Below are 23,419 nucleotides of genomic sequence, written 5' to 3'. Positions count from 1 at the left end.
TTTTGTTGATTTTCAGGTGTTGCATTCTACTGTTAAGAATATTTCATCTATTTTTCTTTCATTTTTCCTAGTCTGGCAGTGGATTCACAAGGCATCAGGTACTCTTTAATTTTACTATGTGTTGCTGAAGTCTGATATTTCCCTTTTCACTACCGCCTCCTCCTCCTCTCCATCTCTCCTTTTCTCCCTCTCTCTTCCCCTGCTTCACCTCTCCCCCTCTTCTCCTCTTCATCTCTCCTTTTCTCCCTCATCTCTTCCCCTTCCTTCTGTTTTACTGTCTTCCCTCTCCCCCTGCTTCACCTCTCCACCTCTCTTCTCTCTTCTCCTCTTAATCTCTCCTTTTCTCCCTCATCTCTTCCCCTTCCTTCTGTTTTACTATCCTCCCTGTCCCTCTCTTCCCCTGCCTCCCCTGCTTCACCTCTCCCCCTCTCTCTTCATCTCTCTCCTCCTGCCTCTCCTCTCCCCGTCTCTTCACCTCTCCCCTCTCTTCCCCTGCCTCTCCTCTCCCCCTCTCTTCACCTCTCCCATCTCTTCCCCTGCCTCTCCTCTCCCCCTCTCTTCACCTCTCCCCCTGCCTCTCCTCTCCCCCTCTCTCTTCACCTCTCCCATCTCTTCCCCTGCCTCTCCTCTCCCTCTCTCTTCACCTCCCCCCTCTCTTCCCCTGCCACTCCTCTCCCCCCTTCCCCTGCCTCATCTCCTCCTCTCTCTTCACCTCTCCCCTCTCTTCCCCTTCCTCTCCTCTCCCTCTCTCTTCACCTCTCCCCTCTCTTCCCCTGCCACTCCTCTCCCCTTCCCCTGCCTCATCTCCTCCTCTCTCTTCACCTCTCCCCTCTCTTCCCCTTCCTCTCCTCTCCCCCTCTCTTCACCTCTCCCATCTCTTCCCCTGCCTCTCCTCTCCCCCTCTCTTCACCTCTCCCCCTGCCTCTCCTCTCCCCCTCTCTCTTCACCTCTCCCATCTCTTCCCCTGCCTCTCCTCTCCCTCTCTCTTCACCTCCCCCCTCTCTTCCCCTGCCACTCCTCTCCCCCCTTCCCCTGCCTCATCTCCTCCTCTCTCTTCACCTCTCCCCTCTCTTCCCCTTCCTCTCCTCTCCCTCTCTCTTCACCTCTCCCCTCTCTTCCCCTTCCTCTCCTCTCCCCCTATCTTCATCTCTCCCATCTCTTCCCCTGCCTCTCCTCTCCCCATCTCTCTTCACCTCTCCTCTCTTCCCCTGCCTCTCATCTCCCCCTCTCTCTTCACCTCTCCCCTCTCTTCCCCTGCCTCTCCTCCCCCTCTCTCTTCACCTGCCTCTCCTCCCCCCTCTCTCTTACCCTCTCCCCTCTCTTCCCCTGCCTCTCCTCCCCCCTCTCTCTTCACCTCTCCCCTCTCTTCCCCTGCCTCTCCTCTCCCTTTCTCTCTTCACCTCTCTCCTCTCTTCCTCTGCCTCTCCTCTCCCCCTCTCTCTTCACCTCTCTTCTCCTGCCTCTCCTCTCCCTTTCTCTCTTCACCTCTCTCCTCTCTTCCCCCGCCTCTCCTCTCCCCCTCTCTCTTACCCTCTCCCCTCTCTTCCCCTGCCTCTCCTCCCCTCTCTCTCTCTTCACCTGCCTCTCCTCCCCCCTCTCTCTTACCCTCTCCCCTCTCTTCCCCTGCCTCTCCTCTCCCTTTCTCTCTTCACCTCTCTTCCCCTGCCTCTCCTCCCCCCTCTCTCTTACCCTCTCCCCTCTCTTCCCCTGCCTCTCCTCCCCCCCTCTCTCTTACCCTCTCCCCTCTCTTCCCCTGCCTCTTCTCTCCCTTTCTCTCTTCACCTCTCCCGTCTTCCCCTGCCTCTCCTCTCCCCCTCTCTCTTCACCTCTCTCCTCTCTTCCCCTGCCTCTCCTCCCCCCCTCTCTCTTCACCTCTCCCCTCTCTTCCCCTGCCTCTCCTCTCCCTTTCTCTCTTCACCTCTCCCCTCTATTCCCCTGCCTCTCCTCTTCTCTCTCTTCACCTCTCCCCTCTCTTCCCCTGCCTCTCCTCTCCCCTCTCTTCCTCTGCCTCTCCTCTCCACCTCTCTCTTCACCTCTCCCCTCACTTCCCCTGCCTCTCCTCTTCCCTCTCTTCCCCTGCCTCTCCTCCCCCTCTCTCTTCACCTCCTCTCTCTTAAAGATGTTCACATAGTTCATTGGAAGTGGTTTGAGGTTCAAGCCCCAAGCCTTTTGTTTGTACTCCGGCTGTTTCTCTAAACACATCAGCATTGTCATTTAAGAATAGGGTTTAGTCTATGGCTTGGCTGAATAATGATTCAGATTCAATTGAAATCTATTCTGGAAATCCCTCTCTCTCTCTTTCCCCTCTATCCTCTCCTTTTCCTCACATGGGTGCTCGTCCCAGGTGGCAGGTATATATTAGATATAGAACCGCTTTCCAATTGTGATGAAACTTGGTACGGGCATTCTGTAGAACAAATTACTAAGAGTATCATAACCTGGAGCCTGTGTCTCTCCCCTCCCTCTGTCCCCAATCTCTCCCTCATCCCCTAACCCCATCTCTCTTTAACCTCCCATCTCCCAGCCCCTCCCCCTCTCTTTCTCCCTTTTCCTTCCTCTACTAACCCCCTCTTTCTCTCTCCCAGGTGACAGGTATAACTGAGCTTATTATCACTGATCATAATTAAATCCCAGTCCCCATATTTCACTTTAGGCCGGAGGGTTCCAATTCACTAAAAAGTCCCTCCATGCTAGCGCTGTCATTGATATGACCAATGATAGCAGGGATCTCGGTTCAGCTGTCCACTCAGAGGAGAGGGATGTAGTTCCGGGGAGTGGCATTGTGAAAGCTCACTGACGCTTCACTTCCCAGACTGAGCGCGGATGAGAGGAGGAGTCGATGCTTGAGAGCCGTTACATTTAAACATGAGTTTAAAAAATACATTTACTTCAGCATTTTACTTAAAATAACATTTTGTTCCCTCAGTTATATCCTTCTATAAATACTGTTGTGCTGTCAAGCTAACGTGTTTAACAGCACTGATACAGTGAAGAAGTGTTTTGTTTCTTGCTTTTGAATCCCCAGGGCTGGAATGTGGTGGTAGGATATTGAAATAAACAGAGACTGTGAGATGATTTGTTAAATTGTAATAACCAGCAATCCGGACTCCTAGTTAAACATTCAGAACCTCTAGTTGTTGTCTCTGACACTGCCATTAACCCTTTAAGGACGTGATGGTGTAACACGATCATACTGAAGTGTCATTCTGGGCCCGTGATCAGGTAAACACGATTAAAACACACTTCGTTTCTTTGACTTGCTGGGACACCATACTTTGCAGTACAGCTTGTTAACGCATGTCGTTGGATAGGGGAGGGGTTGAACTTCACTGCCTGATTGGTTGTTTATTTGTGTGATGTCACTGAGACGCGCATTTCATTTCTAAAGGGTGGAGACATTTCATAGCAACACACAGAGTCAAAACATGACACAGGAACTTGTTTACAGCAAAGAAAATAAATTCTACTATAGATACTACACTATAAATTCAATATATTCAACTTATAGTTATATTAGAACATTTATTCTGTCTCGTGTTTTCATATACAGTATATGTTTTTACAACATTTCAAAATATCAAACGAGTGGATATAGGGGTTCATGTTTCAGGAACTACATTTATTTATTACTTTTTCCTTATTGCTGATAATAATGGAGTGAAGAACTATTATTTTATTTATACATATTTATTTTGAGTAAATAATCGAGAGTAGTGTCCATTATTGCTTCTAAAGACCTTGAGGATAAACGTGTATTCTGTCATTGCAATCACTCAGGTGAAACAGTGTCTTTTGTAATTTTCCCAAACATCAATATTTTTCAACAAAACTTTCAGGAAGTATTGGAAGGTCCCTCGGGTCAAAGAATAAGACATTTTTATACATGTATCTCTAAGCAGAATACATCATAATAGAAAAATACATAACGTTAAAAAAAAGAAAAGAAATGAAATATCATTTTGAAAAAAAAAAGTGAAAAGCTTGTCTGGTTTATGAAGTGCTTTATAATGCTCCCCAGAGTGTTCAGAAGAAAAGAACAGTTCCAAGATGCTACCGTAAAAAATAGATGTTTAGTGAATTTTTATAGGAAGAGAGTCAAATACTGACAAAAAATAATTGAGCCCCCTCACAACTTCACACACGACATGACCCTTCTCTCCTGTGTGTGTGGAGAAGTGTGGTGGGGGGGGGGGGGCATGTGAATCATCCAGACTAGTCCAGACCCAGCTATCATCATCTATGGTTGCTATTGAATAAAATAAATAATAATAATAATAATAATAATAATAATAATAATAATAATAATAATAATAAATGAAACATGTCTAAACTGATACAGACCTCACTGTATTAATTATATAGAAATATGAACTAAACTGATACAGACCTCATTGTATTAATTATATAGAAATATTAACTAAACTGATACAGACCTCATTGTATTAATTATATAGAAATATGAACTAAACTGATACAGACCTCATTGTATTAATTATATAGAAATATGAACTAAACTGATACAGACCTCACTGTATGAATTATATAGAAATATGAACTAAACTGATACAGACCTCATTGTATTAATTATATAGAAATATGAACTAAACTGATACAGACCTCACTGTATTAATTATATAGAAATATGAACTAAACTGATACAGACCTCATTGTCTTAATTATATAGAAATATGTTTTCTTTTGTGGTCGACCGATATTGATATAGGATATGCTGATATTAACATTAAGAACTTTATTAAACCAAAAGAACTCAAGTCACAACTATTTTTCTTAAACGGGTAAAAGAACAGCGAGGAGCCCCGTCTCACTCACTGTGTTTACATATATATTTACATTGTGCCCCATTTAAACCTCTCTGCACTCCCATCTCAGCTAACGCCAGCCTCGTGTGCCTCCCAAAGAAAACACTGAAAAGGAGAGGAGAAAGTGTGTTTAGTTATAATGTGAACTCACTGTGAAGTGAAGATCACATGTAGACACTGCAGGGGTCCATATGTTACACTTTGACATGCATCTAGAGAACTGCTGATCTGATTGTGAGGAAACTTGGTACAGACATTCTTTATACACATTATTAAGAGTGTCCCAATCTGGAGCCTGTCTGCACCTCTCCTCTCATGAGTGTACCCCTCCCTCTATCCTTCTCTCCTCTCCTCCTCTTCTCCTCAGTGGGGATGCATATTCCAGTGTATACTCGAGGCTGGGCTTCTGATTGTCAGTGTTTTACCTGACTTTTCTACTCTGCTTTAAGAATTCATCTGATCCCTGTGAAGCAGTTTGTGTCTCTCAATCATGACTGAGAAACGTGTTCATAGTAAACTTGAATCATTCTGTGAAACAACTAAATGGGCTTTTCAATCAGCCAAGCCTTCATTTCCATTACAAGCAGGACGTGCAAACGAGATTGCGACATGTTAATAAGAGACTCCTCTTTATTAAAGCTAGATCTGCCTCTGCTTTGTATCTCTGACAGTGAAGAGATCCCCTCCAGAGTAAAGTCTCTTTTTAGGGCTCGATAGCAATCCAGTTTATTTGGGGTTTTTGTTTCTTTGTCCCAATGTTCCAGATAGGAGTTTTTGATTTGTGTTACAGTTTGGTGACTCTGATTGGCAGTGCTGTAGCAGAGCTGTCCTGAAGCTGGTTAGTGTTAGTGTGGGTTAGTGTAGTGAGCTTCAGGACCAGCTGGCTGAGGAGACTCTTTTCTGGGCTGAGCTCTTGGGTTAGAAGGGTCTTGTACTGGAGGGAGTCTGACTCACTTCTGTTTAGATGCATCCAGAATTGTAGTGCTCTTTTTTGCATGCTGGTGAGCAGTGGGTAGCAGCCTAATTCAGCCCTGCATGCATGTTTTGGTGTTTTCTGCTCTACCTGTAATATGTTTTTGCAGAATTCAGCATGCAGGGTTTCTACTGGATGTTTATCCCATTCTATATTTCCTTGTTGACTGACTGGACTCCATACCTCACTTCCATATAGCACAATGGGATGGATAACTCTTGCCAGATTCTGACAGGTAGATTTATTTTATAAAGCCTCCTTTTGATGGCATAAAAAGCTCTGCAGGCTTTTTCTTTTAGTGCATTCACTGCCAGGTTAAAGCTCCCTGACGCACTGATGGTCAGGCCTAGGTATGTATATTGTGTGGTGTGTTCTAGGGTGGTGTTGTGTAGAGTGAAGTGGGACCTGCTTCTTTGAGATCTGCCCTTTTTAAGATCATAATTGTGGTCTTGTTCATGTTTACTGTCAGGGCCCAGGTCTGACAGTACTGCTCTAGCAGTGACAGGCTCTGCTGTAGCCCCGGCTCTGTGGGCGACAGCAGGACCAGGTCATCTGTGTAGAGCAGGAATTGAATTTCTTTGTCGTGTAGAGTGAGGCCAGGGTCTGCAGACTGCTCCAACACCGCTGCTAATTCACTGATGTAAATATTGAACAGTGTTGGACTCAAACTGCAGCCCTGTCTCACTCCACGACCCTGTGTGAAGAATTCTGTTCTTTTGTTGCCAATTTTTATTCCGCACTTGTTTTCTGAGTACATTGACTTTATTATGTCGTAAGTTTTACCCCCTACACCACGTTGTAGAATTTTATAATTTAAACCTTCATGCGAAATGGAATCAAATGCTTTTTTTTAAGACTATAAAACGAGAGAAAATGTTTCCTTTATTTTTTTGTTGTACATGTTTGTTGATTAGGGTGTGGAGGGTGTAAATATGGTCATTGGTAATTTGGTAGAAATCCAATCTGACTCTTACTCAGGACACTGTTTTCGGTAAGGAAGGTCAGTATTCTGATATTGATGATACTGCAGAATACCTTCCCCAGGTTGCTGCTCACACAGATGCCTCGGTAGTTGTTGGGGTTGAATTTGTCTCCACTTTTGTAAATTGGGAATATAAGCCCTTGGTTCCAGATGTCATGATCTAATGATTTAATTTTTTCCCGAATTAAATTTTACTCTTGTAAAATCCTCTTGTAGGGTTTCTTTGTTAAGAAATTCAAAATAGTTTTTCCAAATACACACCCACTCGATATATCGTGGGTGTCGGGGTCCAATACAAATCCGCTATATATCTAGGGCCGCGATATAGCGAGAGACCCACAGAAAAACAAATAGGCTGATAACAAATACTGTACAACCACGCCCTTGTTTTATCAGGGGCGTCAGGGTCCAGTATAAGTCCTCTACGCAACCCGCTTTCTCTCATTTTTCGTATAAAAAGCAGCACACCGTTTTAATTCGTACAGCAGAGGGTAACTTCAGTCTCCAATTAATTTCTTGCGTCTTCCTCTCCTTTCTCAAATTCCCAAACCCGCTGCATTGAAAGAATCCACTCCCATCAGGCTTGTTGCTAGGGAGCAGACGTCACTGCCTTGTGGCTTTTGCTAGAGCATTGCTGCTGCCACTCGTGAACACCTCGCTGGCTAAAATAAAAACCGCTTCAGCAAGTAGATATTAGCTTTGTGTTATTGTGCAGTGCGTGTGTGTATGATAACAGTACAATAGTAATGCTTTGTTTTTAATTGTTTTGTATATTGTTGTTTGTGATGTGCAGTACAGAATAAAACGCACAGTAATTCTAAGTGCCGATGTATATTGCAGCTAAGGCATGTGCAGTTAGACAGTAAAAATGGGGAGCCGACTCCAGGAGCGTGATATATCCGAATCCGCAGGATAGCGAGGGGCGATATAACGAGAGGTGGGTGTAGTTCCATTTTGTATTGTCAGTTCTTGTTTCTGTTTGGAGTTCATATTGTTCCACATTCCCAGAACTGATTTTGGTTAATAGATTCCTCAGTGTCTGTGAGGGTTGTGTTCATGTGTTTCTCTTTGTTCTGTTTCAGGGTGTGTTTGTGTTGCTTTAGGGTCTCGCAGTACCTGAGGTGTAAAACTGGCTTGTGTGTCTGATGATGTTTTTGATTTGATACTTGTCTTTTGTTTTTTCCTTATTGTTTCACATTCATCATCAAACCATTTTTCTTTGGGTTTGTGCTTCTGTTTGTTTTTTACTTGTTCATTTTTTTGAGATTTGCCTTGCTTGCTGTTTTTTCTAATATTTCATCATGTGTTTAACTGTCAGGTTTACTCCTCTCACATTAGGCTGGCACTGTGTGATTTGGAAGGTGTCAGTAAGGTTAGTGATTTCAGGAGAGCCAGTTGCTTTATCGAATTCCTCTGTGCTGTTTGGAGCCCATTTATAAGTATGGTTCAGATGGTACAGCTTGCATGGCTGTATTAGTGTGTTACTGGGCTATCCTGATCTTTGTAGGAACACAGTAATTTGACTGTGGTTTGATAGAGGTGTTTGTGGCCTGACAGTGAATGCATTAATAAAGGAGGGGTCCAGGTCAGTGATGGCGTAATCAACTACGCTAGTCCCAAGAGCTGAGCAGTATGTGAATCTACCTAAAGCCCCCTCTGATCCTGCCATTAATGATGTACAGACCCCAGGTTTTAATCACAGTAGAATCGGGGTTGTTTCTGTGGATTGAGGTAGGTGTGAGGTACAGAGGGGTTTGTCCAAATACATGGCTGTTACCTTGTGTGCTTCTACAGTCAGGCTCTGTTCCTGTTCTGGTGTTGAAATCCCCACAGAGCAGCACATTTCCCTGGGTCTGGAAATGGCTGATCTCTGTGTGGAAGGTATGAAAATATTCCTCTTTGTAGTTTGGGGATTCAGAGGGAGGGGTGCAGGCTGCACACAGGTAAACGTCAGTTTCACCTGGACTGCATTTTTGTTTATTTTGAGCCGTGTGTGTGTCTGTCCTTGTTTAATTGAGCCGATGGATTGGGCGAGCTCCCCTCTGTGCCACACTAGGGTTTCCTGTGTCCTACCCGAGTGCTGCGGGTCCCTCAGTCCAGCAGTCTTGAGCAGAGGGTGTTGAGGAGCTGTTTTATCTCACCCAGCTCAGTGGTGGCAGGGGGGGCTGGCTGAGCGAGGGCTCCAGCGTAGCTGAGCTGGTGCTGCGGCTGGTTGGTGCGCGGAGGGGCTCTGGGTCTGGCTGGTCCTGGCTGGGCTGTGCTGCTCTGGGTTGCAATGGCTCAGGCAGTGTTGGGTCGTGCTGTGCTGAGGGGTGGGGTGGCCTCTCGCAGGTGTGTGTCTGTCACAAAGACGGCCGGAGTGGGTGGCGTCAGACCAGATGCAGGAAATAAACAGACAGAGATGTGGTTTGGTGAAGCTGGGCGCGTGATCGCGCTCAGGATTTAATCAACAGAAAATAAAAGGGTTTTAAACACAAAAACAGGACACGGCACTACACGCCAAAATAAATAGACAAACAAAACGGACTACACAGACAAACGGTGCACGGAGACAAACAAACACGGTGAGTACAAACACTTATATTTACGATCTTATTTTACGTTTCTCCTTCTCTCTCTCACCCGTTCTCCACTCTCGAACACCCAACCCCGCCTGCAAGAAATGTGCGTCTATATATACACTATTGTGCTGGGATTCAATTACTAATTAATTATTCACTTGAATCCCAGCACGTGAATTAATTCTGTGCAACCCCGTGCTCACATATTACATTTAACCAGCACGTGAAGTGATTTGTGCTCTCCTCGTGCCTAAATACAAATCTACACTTTTTAAATACACGTGAAACACAGACCCGTTTATATCCCGTGTACCAATCTATACACCAACATTAACACACGCAACATACAACACATAAATGCACACAGGGGCGGGGCGCATTGCCACATATACCCCCCCTTGTGCGCAGCACACATGGCCTCAACGGCCACCTCCCCCCTTAAAAATCCAGCAGTCCAGGCCAAAGTCTCGGGCTGGGAAGGGAGGCTTCAGTGGGCCCATGGCTGGCAATGCTGTCAGCACCCCTGCCGGTAGTGGCACGGCTGACAGCCTTCTGGTCCATGCTTGCAGCGAAATTGCTGCGGGGGATGCTGGTCTCCTGACCTCTCCCCCTGTCTTTGTAGCCGGTAGCTCCCTTTGGTGGGGCTCCGACCACAGTACTGCCGGCAGCGAAGAAGCTGCAGTGGGAGCAGGTCTCCGGACCTCCCCCACGATCTCCGGCAGCGAAACTGCTGCAGTGGGAGCAGGTCTCCTGACCTCCCCCACGATCTCCGGCAGCGAAACTGCTGCAGTGGGAGCAGGTCTCCGGACCTCCCCCATGATCTCCGGCAGCGAAACTGCTGCAGTGGGAGCAGGTCTCCGGACCTCCCCCACGATCTCCGGCAGCGAAACTGCTGCTGGGGTTGGTGGTCTCCAGACCTCCTCCCCCTTCTTCGTGGCCGACAGCTCCCCTTTCTGGGGCTCCAGCCACCAAACTCCCCGTGGTGGAGGTATGGGAAGCAGAGACAGCTCCTGCTGTTCTGCTTCTGGCAGTGGCAGAGGCAGAGGCAGTTCCTGCTCCTCTGCTCCTGGAAGTGGCAGAGGCAGCTCCTGCTCCTCTGCTCCTGGAAGTGGCAGAGGCAGCTCCTGCTCCTTTGCTCCTGCCGGTGTAGGTGGTGGAGGCAGAGGCAGCTCCGGCTGCTCTGCTCCTGCCGATGTAGGTGGCGGAGGCAGAGGCAGCTCCGGCTGCTCTGCTCCTGCCGGTGAAGGTGGGAGCAGCGTGTAGTCTCCTGCCGATGGAGGTGGGAGCAGCGTGTAGTCTCCCCCTTTTCCAGGGGACTGGTGCTGCTCTGCCTCTCTTGCAGGGAACTGGTGCGGCTCCGCTCCTATTGTGCTGGGATTCAATTACTAATTAATTATTCACTTGAATCCCAGCACGTGAATTAATTCTGTGCAACCCCGTGCTCACATATTACATTTAACCAGCACGTGAAGTGATTTGTGCTCTCCTCGTGCCTAAATACAAATCTACACTTTTTAAATACACGTGAAACACAGACCCGTTTATATCCCGTGTACCAATCTATACACCAACATTAACACACGCAACATACAACACATAAATGCACACAGGGGCGGGGCGCATTGCCACAGTGTCCTGTGGCTCCAGGGGGTCTCCTGACTGGTGTGTGTCCTGTGGCTCCAGGGGGTCTCCTCACTGGTGAAACTGGTGAAACGCGATCATAAAACTTTGACTCGACAAGTTTTTTTTTTTTTACTTTCTCTCTCGAGATGTGAGCGCACATAAATAAAAAAACTAAACCTTCAGTGCAACAAGGGACTAGTACAGCACACCACCACGGTCCACCCGCAGCCAGCAACCTGGAAAGGACGACAACACCAGAATAGGACCAGACTAAGACGACAGCAATCAGGGACCAGCCTACAACTCGCGGACGCTGCAATCCAGCTGTTTCATCCACAATTATCTGAGGTCCACACCGGAGACAAGGCATCGTGGAGCTGCACCTGACAACATCTAACCACAGCCCAGCTCAGACGGGAAACCAGCAACGCGGATTTAGATACAGAAAGGACACTCACTCATCACGGACTAAATCGAACAGTGTATCCCTATGTGAGTTATCAGATATCGTATTTGAGAATTGTGTTGAAAGATAAAGTGCTTAGAATACACGTAATTTTGATTGTTAACCCAAAATGGCACCTCCCCCTGCCTTAGAAACTAAGGGGAATCTCACTGAAAACTGGAAACGATGGCAACAGCGATTCGAAATATATTCAGTTGCGTCAGGGCTAAACAAAAAATCTGACGAAATTCAAGTTGCCACCATTTTACACATGTTAGGACAAGATGGTCTTGACATATACAACGGGCTGAACATTGTGTTTGCAGACCCGACTAAACAGACAGCGGGCGAGGTGCTAGGCGCTCTGAAAGCATACTGTGAGCCGAAAAGCAATGAAATATTCGAACAACACCAATTCTGGGCCCATCGGTGGTCAGAATCACATACCATAGACAAATTTGTGACCGAACTCAGGGTAAAAGTTAAAAATTGTGGTTTCGGCACCACTGCAGATACAATGATGAGGGACAAAATAGTGTTCAGCATAACGGATTCCCGTCTCAAAGAGAAACTGCTCACTCTTCCGGATTTAACATTATTGAAAGCAATAGACATATGCAGGGCCAAAGAGATCTCGCAGACACAATCAAAAATAATGCTGGAGGGTCAGATCTCTCAGGATGTAATGACACTCGCAGCACAAACGTCGGATGGTGTAGATCTCCCAGCCGTAAATCACATTTCTAGACAGAAACCGACACGGCAATCGCCTCAAAAAAACTGTGGTAACTGCGGGCAAACACACAAACCCCGAGCGTGCCCCGCATATGGATTAACATGTAGAGCGTGCAACAAAAGGAATCATTTTGCGACTGTGTGTAGGGCGACCTCTACTGGTAGAAACACGACACGACACGTCAATGAGGTTTTCATGGGAACGTTGGCCAGATTCAGAAACGGATACAAACACACACGCGCACAAGATCAATGGAAAATCAAACTCGCAGTCCAAAATAAAAATATTGCGTTTAAAATTGACACGGGAGCTGACGCCAATGTTCTTCCCTTAGCACTAAACAAACCGTTGGAACATACAACTATAACGTTAACAGCCTATGGAGGTCTTAAAATAAAGCCCCATGGTACTATACAGCTAGATGTTAAAAAACGGGACAACACTGTACACTTATTACCATTCTTTGTCACCAGTGTGTCAGATACACCCATTCTTGGCAGAGACGCATGCACAGCTCTAGACCTAGTGCGCAGAGTACTTAGCATTGATAATCAGGCTGACATCACGAGAGAACAGATGCTGAAAGAGTACAATGATATTTTTGATGACCTTGGGCAGTTCCCAGGTACTCACCATATCTATGTAGACCCCAGTGTACCTCCTGTTATAAACGGCTGCAGAAAGGTACCGATAGCTGTACTGGACAGGCTCAGGGATGTTTTGACAAAACTAGAAGCACGCGGGGTCATCCGCAAGGTCACCAAGCCCACCCCATGGGTCAATAACCTGGTGGTAACAGAAAAGAAATCCAGTGACAAACTGCGCATTTGTTTAGACCCCAGAGCCCTGAACAAAGCCAGACAGCGGCAGCATTTTTTCATACCTACAGTAGATGAGGTTCTGTGCAAATTGTCAGGCAAGCGCATCTTCACCATCCTAGACGAAAGAGATGGCTACTGGCAGGTGCAGTTAGACAGACAGTCAGCAGATCTGTGCACTTTTATCTGACCATGGGGGCGATACCAATTCTGCAGAATGCCTTTTGGCATTAAATCTGCTAGTGAGGTATTTCAACTGAAAAACTACGAGGCTTTTGTTGACATCAGTGGCATACACATAATCGCAGATGACATGATAATCTCCGCAGAATCACACACTGAACATGACAAAATCCTACTACAGGTGCTCAACAGAGCCCGGAGTAGGATTTTCAATAGTGAGAAAATACAATTCAAAGTGCAGCAGGTAGCTTATATGGGACACATTGTGTCAGCACAAGGAGTGCAACCAGATCCTGCCAAAATTGGGCAGGGTCTTGCGAGGGGTCATTCCTGTGATGTCACGCAAACTGAAACCGTGTGTAGCACGCCATGTCACAGAACAGCTGGCCAAACAGCAACTTAAGCAGAAAGCTTATTATGATAGGGATGCTGCACCTCTGAAACCATTCAAAGCAGGGGATCCAGTACGCCTAGAGACTACACAAGGGTGGTTCCCGGCCACAGTTCAAAATGTTCGCAGGGAGCCCAGGTCCTATGATGTTGTAACTGCCTCCGGCAGGGTATATAGACGTAACAGGAGGCACCTGAGAGCTGACCACAGTGAACGGCTAGTGACTCTCTCATCTGTGGTTTCTATTCCTGACATTGTTCCTGTGTCTAATGCTGAAAATGATGATGTTTTTGTTGATGTTTCACAAAATGTTTCTCATACTTCTGTACAAGCTGGAGCTGAAGTTACAGCTACCAGGTCTGGCAGACAAGTGGTCCTGCCAAGTCTTTACAACGACTACGCTATGTAACAAGTAATTGTAAAAAAAAAAAAAAAAAAAAAAAAAGCTGAAAAAAGGGGATATCACATAATGCATTATGCATCATGTTGAGCCGCGTCACTACGCAGGACGCAACGTGCTGTTGGCGCGGGGCTAGGTTTAGACGGAGAGCATGTTCGGATTTGTATGCAGCGTTACATGACTCGCTAATAAAACTTGAGGTATTGTTCCAAAGTTACACCTGTCCGAGTCGTCTATCTCCAGAGCAACGTTTCTACTTTATAGAGACTACAAGGACTGTGAAGACCCAACGAGACCAGACGAGCTGAAACGGCAGCCTAATTAATCCAGTGAGTCTCATGTAAACTGTAGGGCCTCGAGCATGACAGACAAGACCACATTTTTTTGTTTAATTCACATGTATATTGTTGCCAGGAAACAAAACATGTCCAGAACCAAAAAACTTGATGTATTTTTTTTCATTAAAAATCAAAGCCGTTGTCTGATACAATACTCGTTCCCAGCGTCCCTCTCTTTCACAACGGCGCCTGCGCATTCACGTGAAAAAATAAAGACTTCATTTCCCAGCGTCCCTCCCCTTCACAACGGCGCATGAGCATTCACGTGAAAAAATAGACTTCATTTCCCAGCGTCCCTCCCCTTCACAACGGCGCATGAGCATTCACGTGAAAAAATAAAGACTTCATTTCCCAGCGTCCCTCCCCTTCACAACGGCGCATGAGCATTCACGTGAAAAAATAAAGACTTCATTTCCCAGCGTCCCTCCCCTTCACAGCGGCGCATGAGCATTCACGTGAAAAAATAAAGACTTCATTTCCCAGCGTCCCTCCCCTTCACAGCGGCGCATGCGCATTCGCGTGAAAAAATAAAGACTTCATTTCCCAGCGTCCCTCCCCTTCACAACGGCGCTTGAGAATTCGCGTGAAAAATAAAGACTTCATTTCCCAGCGTCCCTCTCTTTCACAACGGCGCATGCGCATTCACATGAAAAAATAAAGACTTCATTTCCCAGCGTCCCTCCCCTTCACAACGGCGCCTGCGCATTCACGTGAAAAAATAAAGACTTCATTTCCCAGCGTCCCTCCCCTTCACAACGGCGCTTGAGCATTCACATGAAAAAATAAAGACTTCATTTCCCAGCATCCCTCTCTTTCACAACGGGGCATGAGCATTCACGTGAAAAAATAAAGACTTCATTTCCCAGCGTCCCTCTCTTTCACGGCTTCTCGGTTCAGCTCGCTTGAATAATTAAAAGCTGTTCTGTAACTGCAGATGTCCTGTTGACCACACAATATGGACAGATAAAAAGGTGTACGCACTTTGTAACAGACATCTTATTCGCCGTTCTTTTTATAAATAAATAAACAGTAGCTACACGCTTTTCTTTTCCAATGTGTTCCAATGTTTTACTGTGACGTGAATGGAGCCGTGAGGTGCCTTAATCACACAGGCTATTCACTTTACTGAAATAATGTACAGTACTAACACTAGGGCCCTAGGGAATCACACAGGCTATTCACTTTACTGAAATAATGTACAGTACATAAGAACATAAGAAGAACATAAGAAAGTTTACAAACGAGAGGAGGCCATTCAGCCCATCTTGCTCGTTTGGTTGTTAGTAGCTTATTGATCCCAGAATCTCATCAAGCAGCTTCTTGAAGGATCCCAGGGTGTCAGCTTCAACAACATTACTGGGGAGTTGGTTCCAGACCCTCACAATTCTCTGTGTAAAAAAGTGCCTCCTATTTTCTGTTCTGAATGCCCCTTTATCTAATCTCCATTTATGACCCCTGGTCCTTTTTTCTTTTTTCAAGTCAAAGAAGTCCCCCGGGTTGACATTGTCTATACCTTTTAGGATTTTGAATGTTTGAATCAGAACTAACACTAGGGCCCTATGGAATCACACAGGCTATTCACTTTACTGAAATAATGTACAGTACTAACACTAGGGCCCTATGGAATCACACAGGCTATTCACTTTACTGAAATAATGTACAGTACTAACACTAGGGCCCTATGGAATCACACAGGCTATTCACTTTACTGAAATAATGTACAGCACTAACACTAGGGCCCTAGGGAATCACACAGGCTATTCACTTTACTGAAATAATGTACAGTACTAACACTAGGGCCCTATGGAATCACACAGGCTATTCACTTTACTGAAATAATGTACAGTACTAACACTAGGGCCCTATGGAATCACACAGGCTATTCACTTTACTGAAATAATGTACAGTACTAACACTAGGGCCCTAGGGAATCACACAGGCTATTCACTTTACTGAAATAATGTACAGCACTAACACTAGGGCCCTATGGAATCACACAGGCTATTCACTTTACTGAAATAATGTACAGCACTAACACTAGGGCCCTATGGAATCACACAGGCTATTCACTTTACTGAAATAATGTACAGTACTAACACTAGGGCCCTATGGAATCACACAGGCTATTCACTTTACTGAAATAATGTACAGTACTAACACTAGGGCCCTATGGAATCACACAGGCTATTCACTTTACTGAAATAATGTACAGTACTAACACTAGGGCCCTAGGGAATCACACAGGCTATTCACTTTACTGAAATAATGTACAGTACTAACACTAGGGCCCTAGGGAATCACACAGGCTATTCACTTTACTGAAATAATGTACAGAACTAAGACTAGGGCCCTATGGAATCACACAGGCTATTCACTTTACTGAAATAATGTACAGTACTAACACTAGGGCCCTATGGAATCACACAGGATATTCACTTTACTGAAATAATGTACAGTACTAACACTAGGGCCCTATGGAATCACACAGGCTATTCACTTTACTGAAATAATGTACAGCACTAACACTAGGGCCCTAGGGAATCACACAGGCTATTCACTTTACTGAAATAATGTACAGTACTAACACTAGGGCCCTATGGAATCACACAGGCTATTCACTTTACTGAAATAATGTACAGCACTAACACTAGGGCCCTATGGAATCACACAGGCTATTCACTTTACTGAAATAATGTACAGCACTAACACTAGGGCCCTATGGAATCACACAGGCTATTCACTTTACTGAAATAATGTACAGTACTAACACTAGGGCCCTAGGGAATCACACAGGCTATTCACTTTACTGAAATAATGTACAGTACTAACACTAGGGCCCTAGGGAATCACACAGGCTATTCACTTTACTGAAATAATGTACAGTACTAACACTAGGGCCCTAGGGAATCACACAGGCTATTCACTTTACTGAAATAATGTACAGAACTAAGACTAGGGCCCTATGGAATCACACAGTCTATTCACTTTACTGAAATAATGTACAATACTAACACTAGGGCCCTATGGAATCACACAGGCTATTCACTTTACTGAAATAATGTACAGTACTAACACTAGGGCCTTATGGAATCACACAGGCTATTCACTTTACTGAAATAATGTACAGCACTAACACTAGGGCCCTAGGGAATCACACAGGCTATTCACTTTACTGAAATAATGTACAGTACTAACACTAGGGCCCTATGGAATCACACAGGCTATTCACTTTACTGAAATAATGTACAGTACTAACACTAGGGCCCGATGGAATCACACAGGCTATTCACTTTACTGAAATAATGTACAGCACTAACACTAGGGCCCTATGGAATCACACAGGCTATTCACTTTACTGAAATAATGTACAGCACTAACACTAGGGCCCTATGGAATCACACAGCTTATTCACTTTACTGAAATAATGTACAGCACTAACACTAGGGCCCTATGGAATCACACAGGCTATTCACTTTACTGAAATAATGTACAGTACTAACACTAGGGCCCTATGGAATCACACAGGCTATTCACTTTACTGAAATAATGTACAGCACTAACACTAGGGCCCTATGGAATCACACAGGCTATTCACTTTACTGAAATAATGTACAGCACTAACACTAGGGCCCTATGGAATCACACAGGCTATTCACTTTACTGAAATAATGTACAGTAGTAACACTAGGACCCTATGGAATCACACAGGCTATTCACTTTACTGAAATAATGTACAGTACTAACACTAGGGCCCTAGGGAATCACACAGGCTATTCACTTTACTGAAATAATGTACAGCACTAACACTAGGGCCCTATGGAATCACACAGGCTATTCACTTTACTGAAATAATGTACAGTACTAACACTAGGGCCCTATGGAATCACACAGGCTATTCACTTTACTGAAATAATGTACAGCACTAACACTAGGGCCCTATGGAATCACACAGGCTATTCACTTTACTGAAATAATGTACAGTACTAACACTAGGGCCCTATGGAATCACACAGGCTATTCACTTTACTGAAATAATGTACAGCACTAACACTAGGGCCCTATGGAATCACACAGGCTATTCACTTTACTGAAATAATGTACAGCACTAACACTAGGGCCCTATGGAATCACACAGGCTATTCACTTTACTGAAATAATGTACAGCACTAACACTAGGGCGTATGGAACTAGTGTTATTTTGTTATGATTCCCATTTTTACTGTTTAAACAAAATGTAATTCAGTTAAATTTAAATGAACTTATTCACACCGCGGGCAAGGTGAACAACACAAAACCGGAAACCTACAGGCTTCTACTCTTTCCATTTGGTTTGCGTTCGTCTTCATTGGATTGAGTATTGTTTTATCTAATTGTATTAAAACATAGTTTTGTTCACTTTAAAAACTGGTTGTATTTATTTATTTGTTTTAGTGCAGCGTGGGGCGCTCCAAAGCAAACAGAAGGGCGTGTTTCATAACTTTTAGTTTTGAACTTGATCAATTCTATATCACTGCTATGCCCGTGGTTTCACTACCATAAATCTTCTCTGTGTGAACACTGGGATCGTATTGTTCAAAGTGACGGCTGTAATAGCAGTCTGTGTGAGGAGTGCTTTTTGTCTTGTAACACAGACATTAAAAATAGTATGCAACGTTGTCTGTTGTATGCTGCGCTGGGGGGGGGGGGGGGGGCTGGCTGTATCCTTGAGGGATTTATCAAAGACCCGGACACCTTCCTGGTTGAGGTGCACTCTGTCGTACAGCTGCCAGGGGCTCAGTGTGTGTGGGGGGGGGGTGCCAGGTGGACACTGGACATCGGAGCACAGCCCCAGACGATCTCAGCGTTGATATTACTGGTGATGTGTGTGTGGGGGGGGGGGGGGGTCTGCTCTGTGGAAATGACAACTCTGGAGTCTGAACTCCTGCGTGGAAAAAAATAAAAATAATGAAACAGGATTCAAAAAAATAAAAGATCATAACAATAAAAGCATCAGACCGCAAAAAAAGTGAATCTGATGTCTTAATGGACGCAGTTCTTGGTGACAGACCTGCAGCGACCGGCGCCGATGTGTTGAATTCAGAGACTTGTCTTCTGGAAAGTGTTTCTCCTTTAAATTGTTTAACGCTGACAGGGATCATTTCAAACAGAGACAAATCAAACCTTACAGTGTGTGAACTGCAAGGTCTGCTGCTGCTTCATGAATTGAGTTCCATGTATTTATCAGCAACGCTTTATATTGTGTGGCATAAATTAATATTAAATAGATATGCAATTGATATTAAATGAATGTTAAATTAATATTTAATAAATGTGCACTAGCTGGTTTCTTGCTAAATGTTAACCAAATATCGATTGAAAATGTAATGGCACGTCACGTCCATTTATATCACGTTTTGTTACCGTTGAAAATATGTAATAATTTCCCCTTATTGAAAATACAGTTAATCTGACTTGAATGTCAATGGAAAGTAACAAGGAATAATTGAACGTAAATTTAATATGCAATTTAACATTCATTTAATATCAGTTTAATATTAATTTATGCCACGTAATATAAAGCATTATCATTTTTTCTAATGAATAAAGTGATCAGTAATCGCGCATATTATTTTGTGGTTACTTTATAAACCAGCCCTTAATAGAAAATAAATAAATAAAGAAATAAGCTCCGTATATTGGAAATGTGCAAAGTATCTGAAAATCACATTCAATTCGGTCATTTTAAAAAATCCCATCTATTAACATTGCATGTATAAAAACAAGCTGTACAGAAAAATCTCTTTAATGTTTCGTTTAGATTTTGTTTTTAATAGGCCTGCTTTAAATCTATTTTTTCTGACTGTTTACTGACATTTTTAAATACTATCTGTAGCTTTTTAAAGTTATTATTAGTAGTAGTTAATCTAACTTTAATAATATGAAATGAAATTATTCGGTTTGTATTTGCAGTCAGCAGCATGTGAAACACAAACCCATATTTGTGTATTCGTGTCAAATCTTTTGGTACTTTATCGTTTGGGACAGTCCGACCTCGGGATCCATTCTCAAAACAAATCCACAGCACTCCTCTGTGCGCGCGTGTCCGTGGAATCTGACGTCACGTTCCACAGGCAGCTTCTTCTTTGAGCTGCAGTGTGAACACACCCGCGCTGGGGGGGGGGCTCGGCTCGGCTCGGCTCGGCTCGGGTGTGCTGGTCTGAAAAGGTTAAGATGTTTGGGCTCCAGATCTTGTTCCCTCGCCGGTCACGGAAGAGCCTCCGTCAGGGTTTTCTCTCACACTTTCAGTTTGTGTTGTTCTTCTCCCCTCTTCAGGATCGCGTATCTCGCGGCTCATTGCGTTCACTGCGGTTTCCATGACAACAGAACACTGCTACAGTTCGAAATTCGAAGAACTGCTACAATTCCAACTGCGATTCCAAACTGCAGCTTGAGTTCAGCCTGTCGATTTAAGAGACTTTACTGTACGAGGCGATCTCGGGGTTTAGTTAATATTTATATCTAGAAAATATTATTATTTCAAGATTCATTTTAATTGAGGTAAGAGGCTCAGCTTCTGCCTTTGTCACCTTTCTTTCTTTCTTTCTTTCTTTCTTTCTTTCTTTCTTTCTTTCTTTCTTTCTTTCATTCGTTCCTCTTTTATATTATTTTATAATAATAATACTGCTCATATTAATAATAATAATAATAATAATAATAATAATAATAATAATAATAATAATCTGTCTTAGACGTCATTTTAAGGTTATTTTAGGTTGTGGTTTGGCTGGTTAAGAAAATGTCCTGTTAGGCCAGTTTTTTTTTTTTTAAACCCTTTTTGTGTAAATAATAATAATAATAATAATAATAATAATAATAATAATAATAATAATAATAATGATGTCTCCTCTCTGCTCCACAGTTGATGTGACTCTGGACCCTGATACAGCAAACCCCGAGCTCATCCTGTCTACGGAGGGGAAACGAGTGAGATGGGGAAAGACACGGCAGAGTCTCCCTGACACTCCAGAGAGATTTGATAGCTGGGAGTGTGTGCTGGGCAGGGAGAGCTTCACCTCGGGGAGACGCTACTGGCAGGTGCAGGTGGGGGGGAATACAGGGTGCAGATTAGGAGTCAGCAGAGAGTCTGCCGAGAGGAAGGGGGTGTTCAGCATGATCCCCCAGCGGGGTTACTGGACTGTGGAGTGGTGGAGTGGAGGTGGGTTCATTGCTCTCACTGACCCCGAGACCCCCCTCCCCCGGAGCCTGAAGCCCCAGAAGCTGGGGGTGTATCTGGATTATGAGGAAGGGCAGCTCTCCTTTTACAATGTGGGGACCAGATCTCACATCTACACTTTCACTGACATGGAGTTCAATCCCAATGAGAAACTCTATCCATTCTTCTGTACTTCGGATGAGAATACCAACCTTGTGCTGGAATCCCCTGACCCTGACCCTGTCAGTGCTGCAGATTAAACACACATTGCTCTCTGAACCAGGAAACTGTTCAAACAGCTCAGACAATCTCCTCTTCACTTTCACTGACACTCTCTCTGCACTCTTCTGGGCTGATGAGAAGAAATCCTCTCTCTTCCACCCTCTTACCCTGAGCCCCTCCTCTTTATTTCTCTACACCCCCTTTCCTACTCTCCCTTCCTATCTCCCTCTCTCTTTCCCCTCCACCTCTCCATCTCCAGATCCCTCTTTCTCTCCTCTTCTGCTCTCCTCTCTCTCTTTCTCTTCCCTCTTATATAATAATCCCCTCCCTCTCTTTTTCTCTTTCTCTTCCCTCTTATATAATAATCCCCTCCCTCTCTTTTTCTCTCTCTTCCCTCTTATATTATAATCCCCTCCCTCTCTTTTTCTCTTTCTCTTCCCTCTTATATAATAATCCCCTCCCTCTCTTTTTCTCTCTCTTCCCTCTTATATAATAATCCCCTCCCTCTCTTTTTCTCTTTCTCTTCCCTCTTATATAATAATCCCCTCCCTCTCTTTTTCTCTTTCTCTTCCCTCTTATATAATAATCCCCTCCCTCTCTTTTTCTCTTTCTCTTCCCTCTTATATAATAATCCCCTCCCTCTCTTTTTCTCTTTCTTCCCTCTTATATAATAATTATTATTATTATTTTATTATTTATTTCTTAGCAGACGCCCTTATCCAGGGCGACTTACAATCGTAAGCAAAAACATTTCAAGCGTTACAATACAAGTAATACAATAAGAGCAATAATCCCCTCCCTCTCTTTGTGATCACAGTAGCCTTTGTGCGGCCAAGACTAATATTTTGCGCTACTTTTGAGTCCTTAAAAATGTCTTTCAGCACATCAGTCAAATGATCAGCGGCTCGCAAGGCTATGTTATGCTCAGACAAAAATCCAGAAAGCTTCAGCTCTGCAGTTTTAACAGCAGTTTCTAAATTTACGTTTTCAGTACTCACATGCATGCACTGTGTGATTGACATCTGATTATTTATTATTATTTATTTCTTAGCAGACGCCCTTATCCAGGGCGACTTACAATTGTTACAAGATATCACATTATTTTTACATACAATTACATTATTTTATTTTTTTTTTACATACAATTCCCCATTTATACAGTTGTTTTTTTTTTTACTGGAGCAATCTAGGTAAAGTACCTTGCTCAAGGGTACAGCAGCAGTGTCCCCCACTGGGGATTGAACCCACAACCCTCTGGTCAAGAGACCAGAGCCCCTAACCACTACTCTACACTGCTGCCCTCGGAGCCAAACATTCTACTCTCCCTCTCTCCACCCTGCCTTCTCTAATCTCCCTCTCTCCTCCATCCTCTCTACTCTCCCTCTCTCCTCCCTGCCTTCTCTACTCTCCCTCTCTCCTCCATCCTCTCTACTCTCCCTCTCTCCTCCCTGCCCTCTCTACTCTCCCTCTCTCCTCCATCCTCTCTACTCTCCCTCTCTCCTCCATCCTCTCTACTCTCCCTCTCCTCCATCCTCTCTACTCTCCCTCTCTCCCTCCATCCTCTCTCCTCTCCCTCTCTCCTCCATCCTCTCTACTCTCCCTCTCTCCTCCATCCTCTCTACTCTCCCTCTCTCCTCCATCCTCTCTACTCTCCCTCTCTCCACCCTGTGCCTTCTCTACTCTCCCTCTCCTCCATCCTCTCGTCTCTCCCTCTTTCCTCTCTGCCCTCTCTACT

General features: G+C 44.5%; 1 protein-coding gene across 2 annotated transcripts in view; it reads left to right on the top strand.

The window, feature by feature from the left end:
- Window positions 1-23,185, top strand: part of LOC117404885 (E3 ubiquitin-protein ligase TRIM39-like) — a 92,674-nt gene extending 69,489 nt beyond the window's left edge. For both annotated transcript variants that reach the window (XM_059015414.1, XM_059015415.1), the window contains exons 12-13: window positions 72-98; window positions 21,169-23,185. In XM_059015414.1, the coding sequence (XP_058871397.1) occupies window positions 72-98; window positions 21,169-21,722 (581 nt within the window). In that variant the 3' untranslated portion in view covers window positions 21,723-23,185. The remainder of the gene's footprint in view (window positions 1-71; window positions 99-21,168) is intronic.
- Window positions 23,186-23,419: the final 234 nt, after the last annotated feature.

Source organism: Acipenser ruthenus, chromosome 50 (genome assembly GCF_902713425.1).
Source record: "Acipenser ruthenus chromosome 50, fAciRut3.2 maternal haplotype, whole genome shotgun sequence".
Taxonomy (NCBI): Eukaryota; Metazoa; Chordata; class Actinopteri; order Acipenseriformes; family Acipenseridae; genus Acipenser; species Acipenser ruthenus.
Note: the sequence above shows the minus strand (reverse complement) of the source record. Positions and strands in the feature narration are given on the sequence as shown.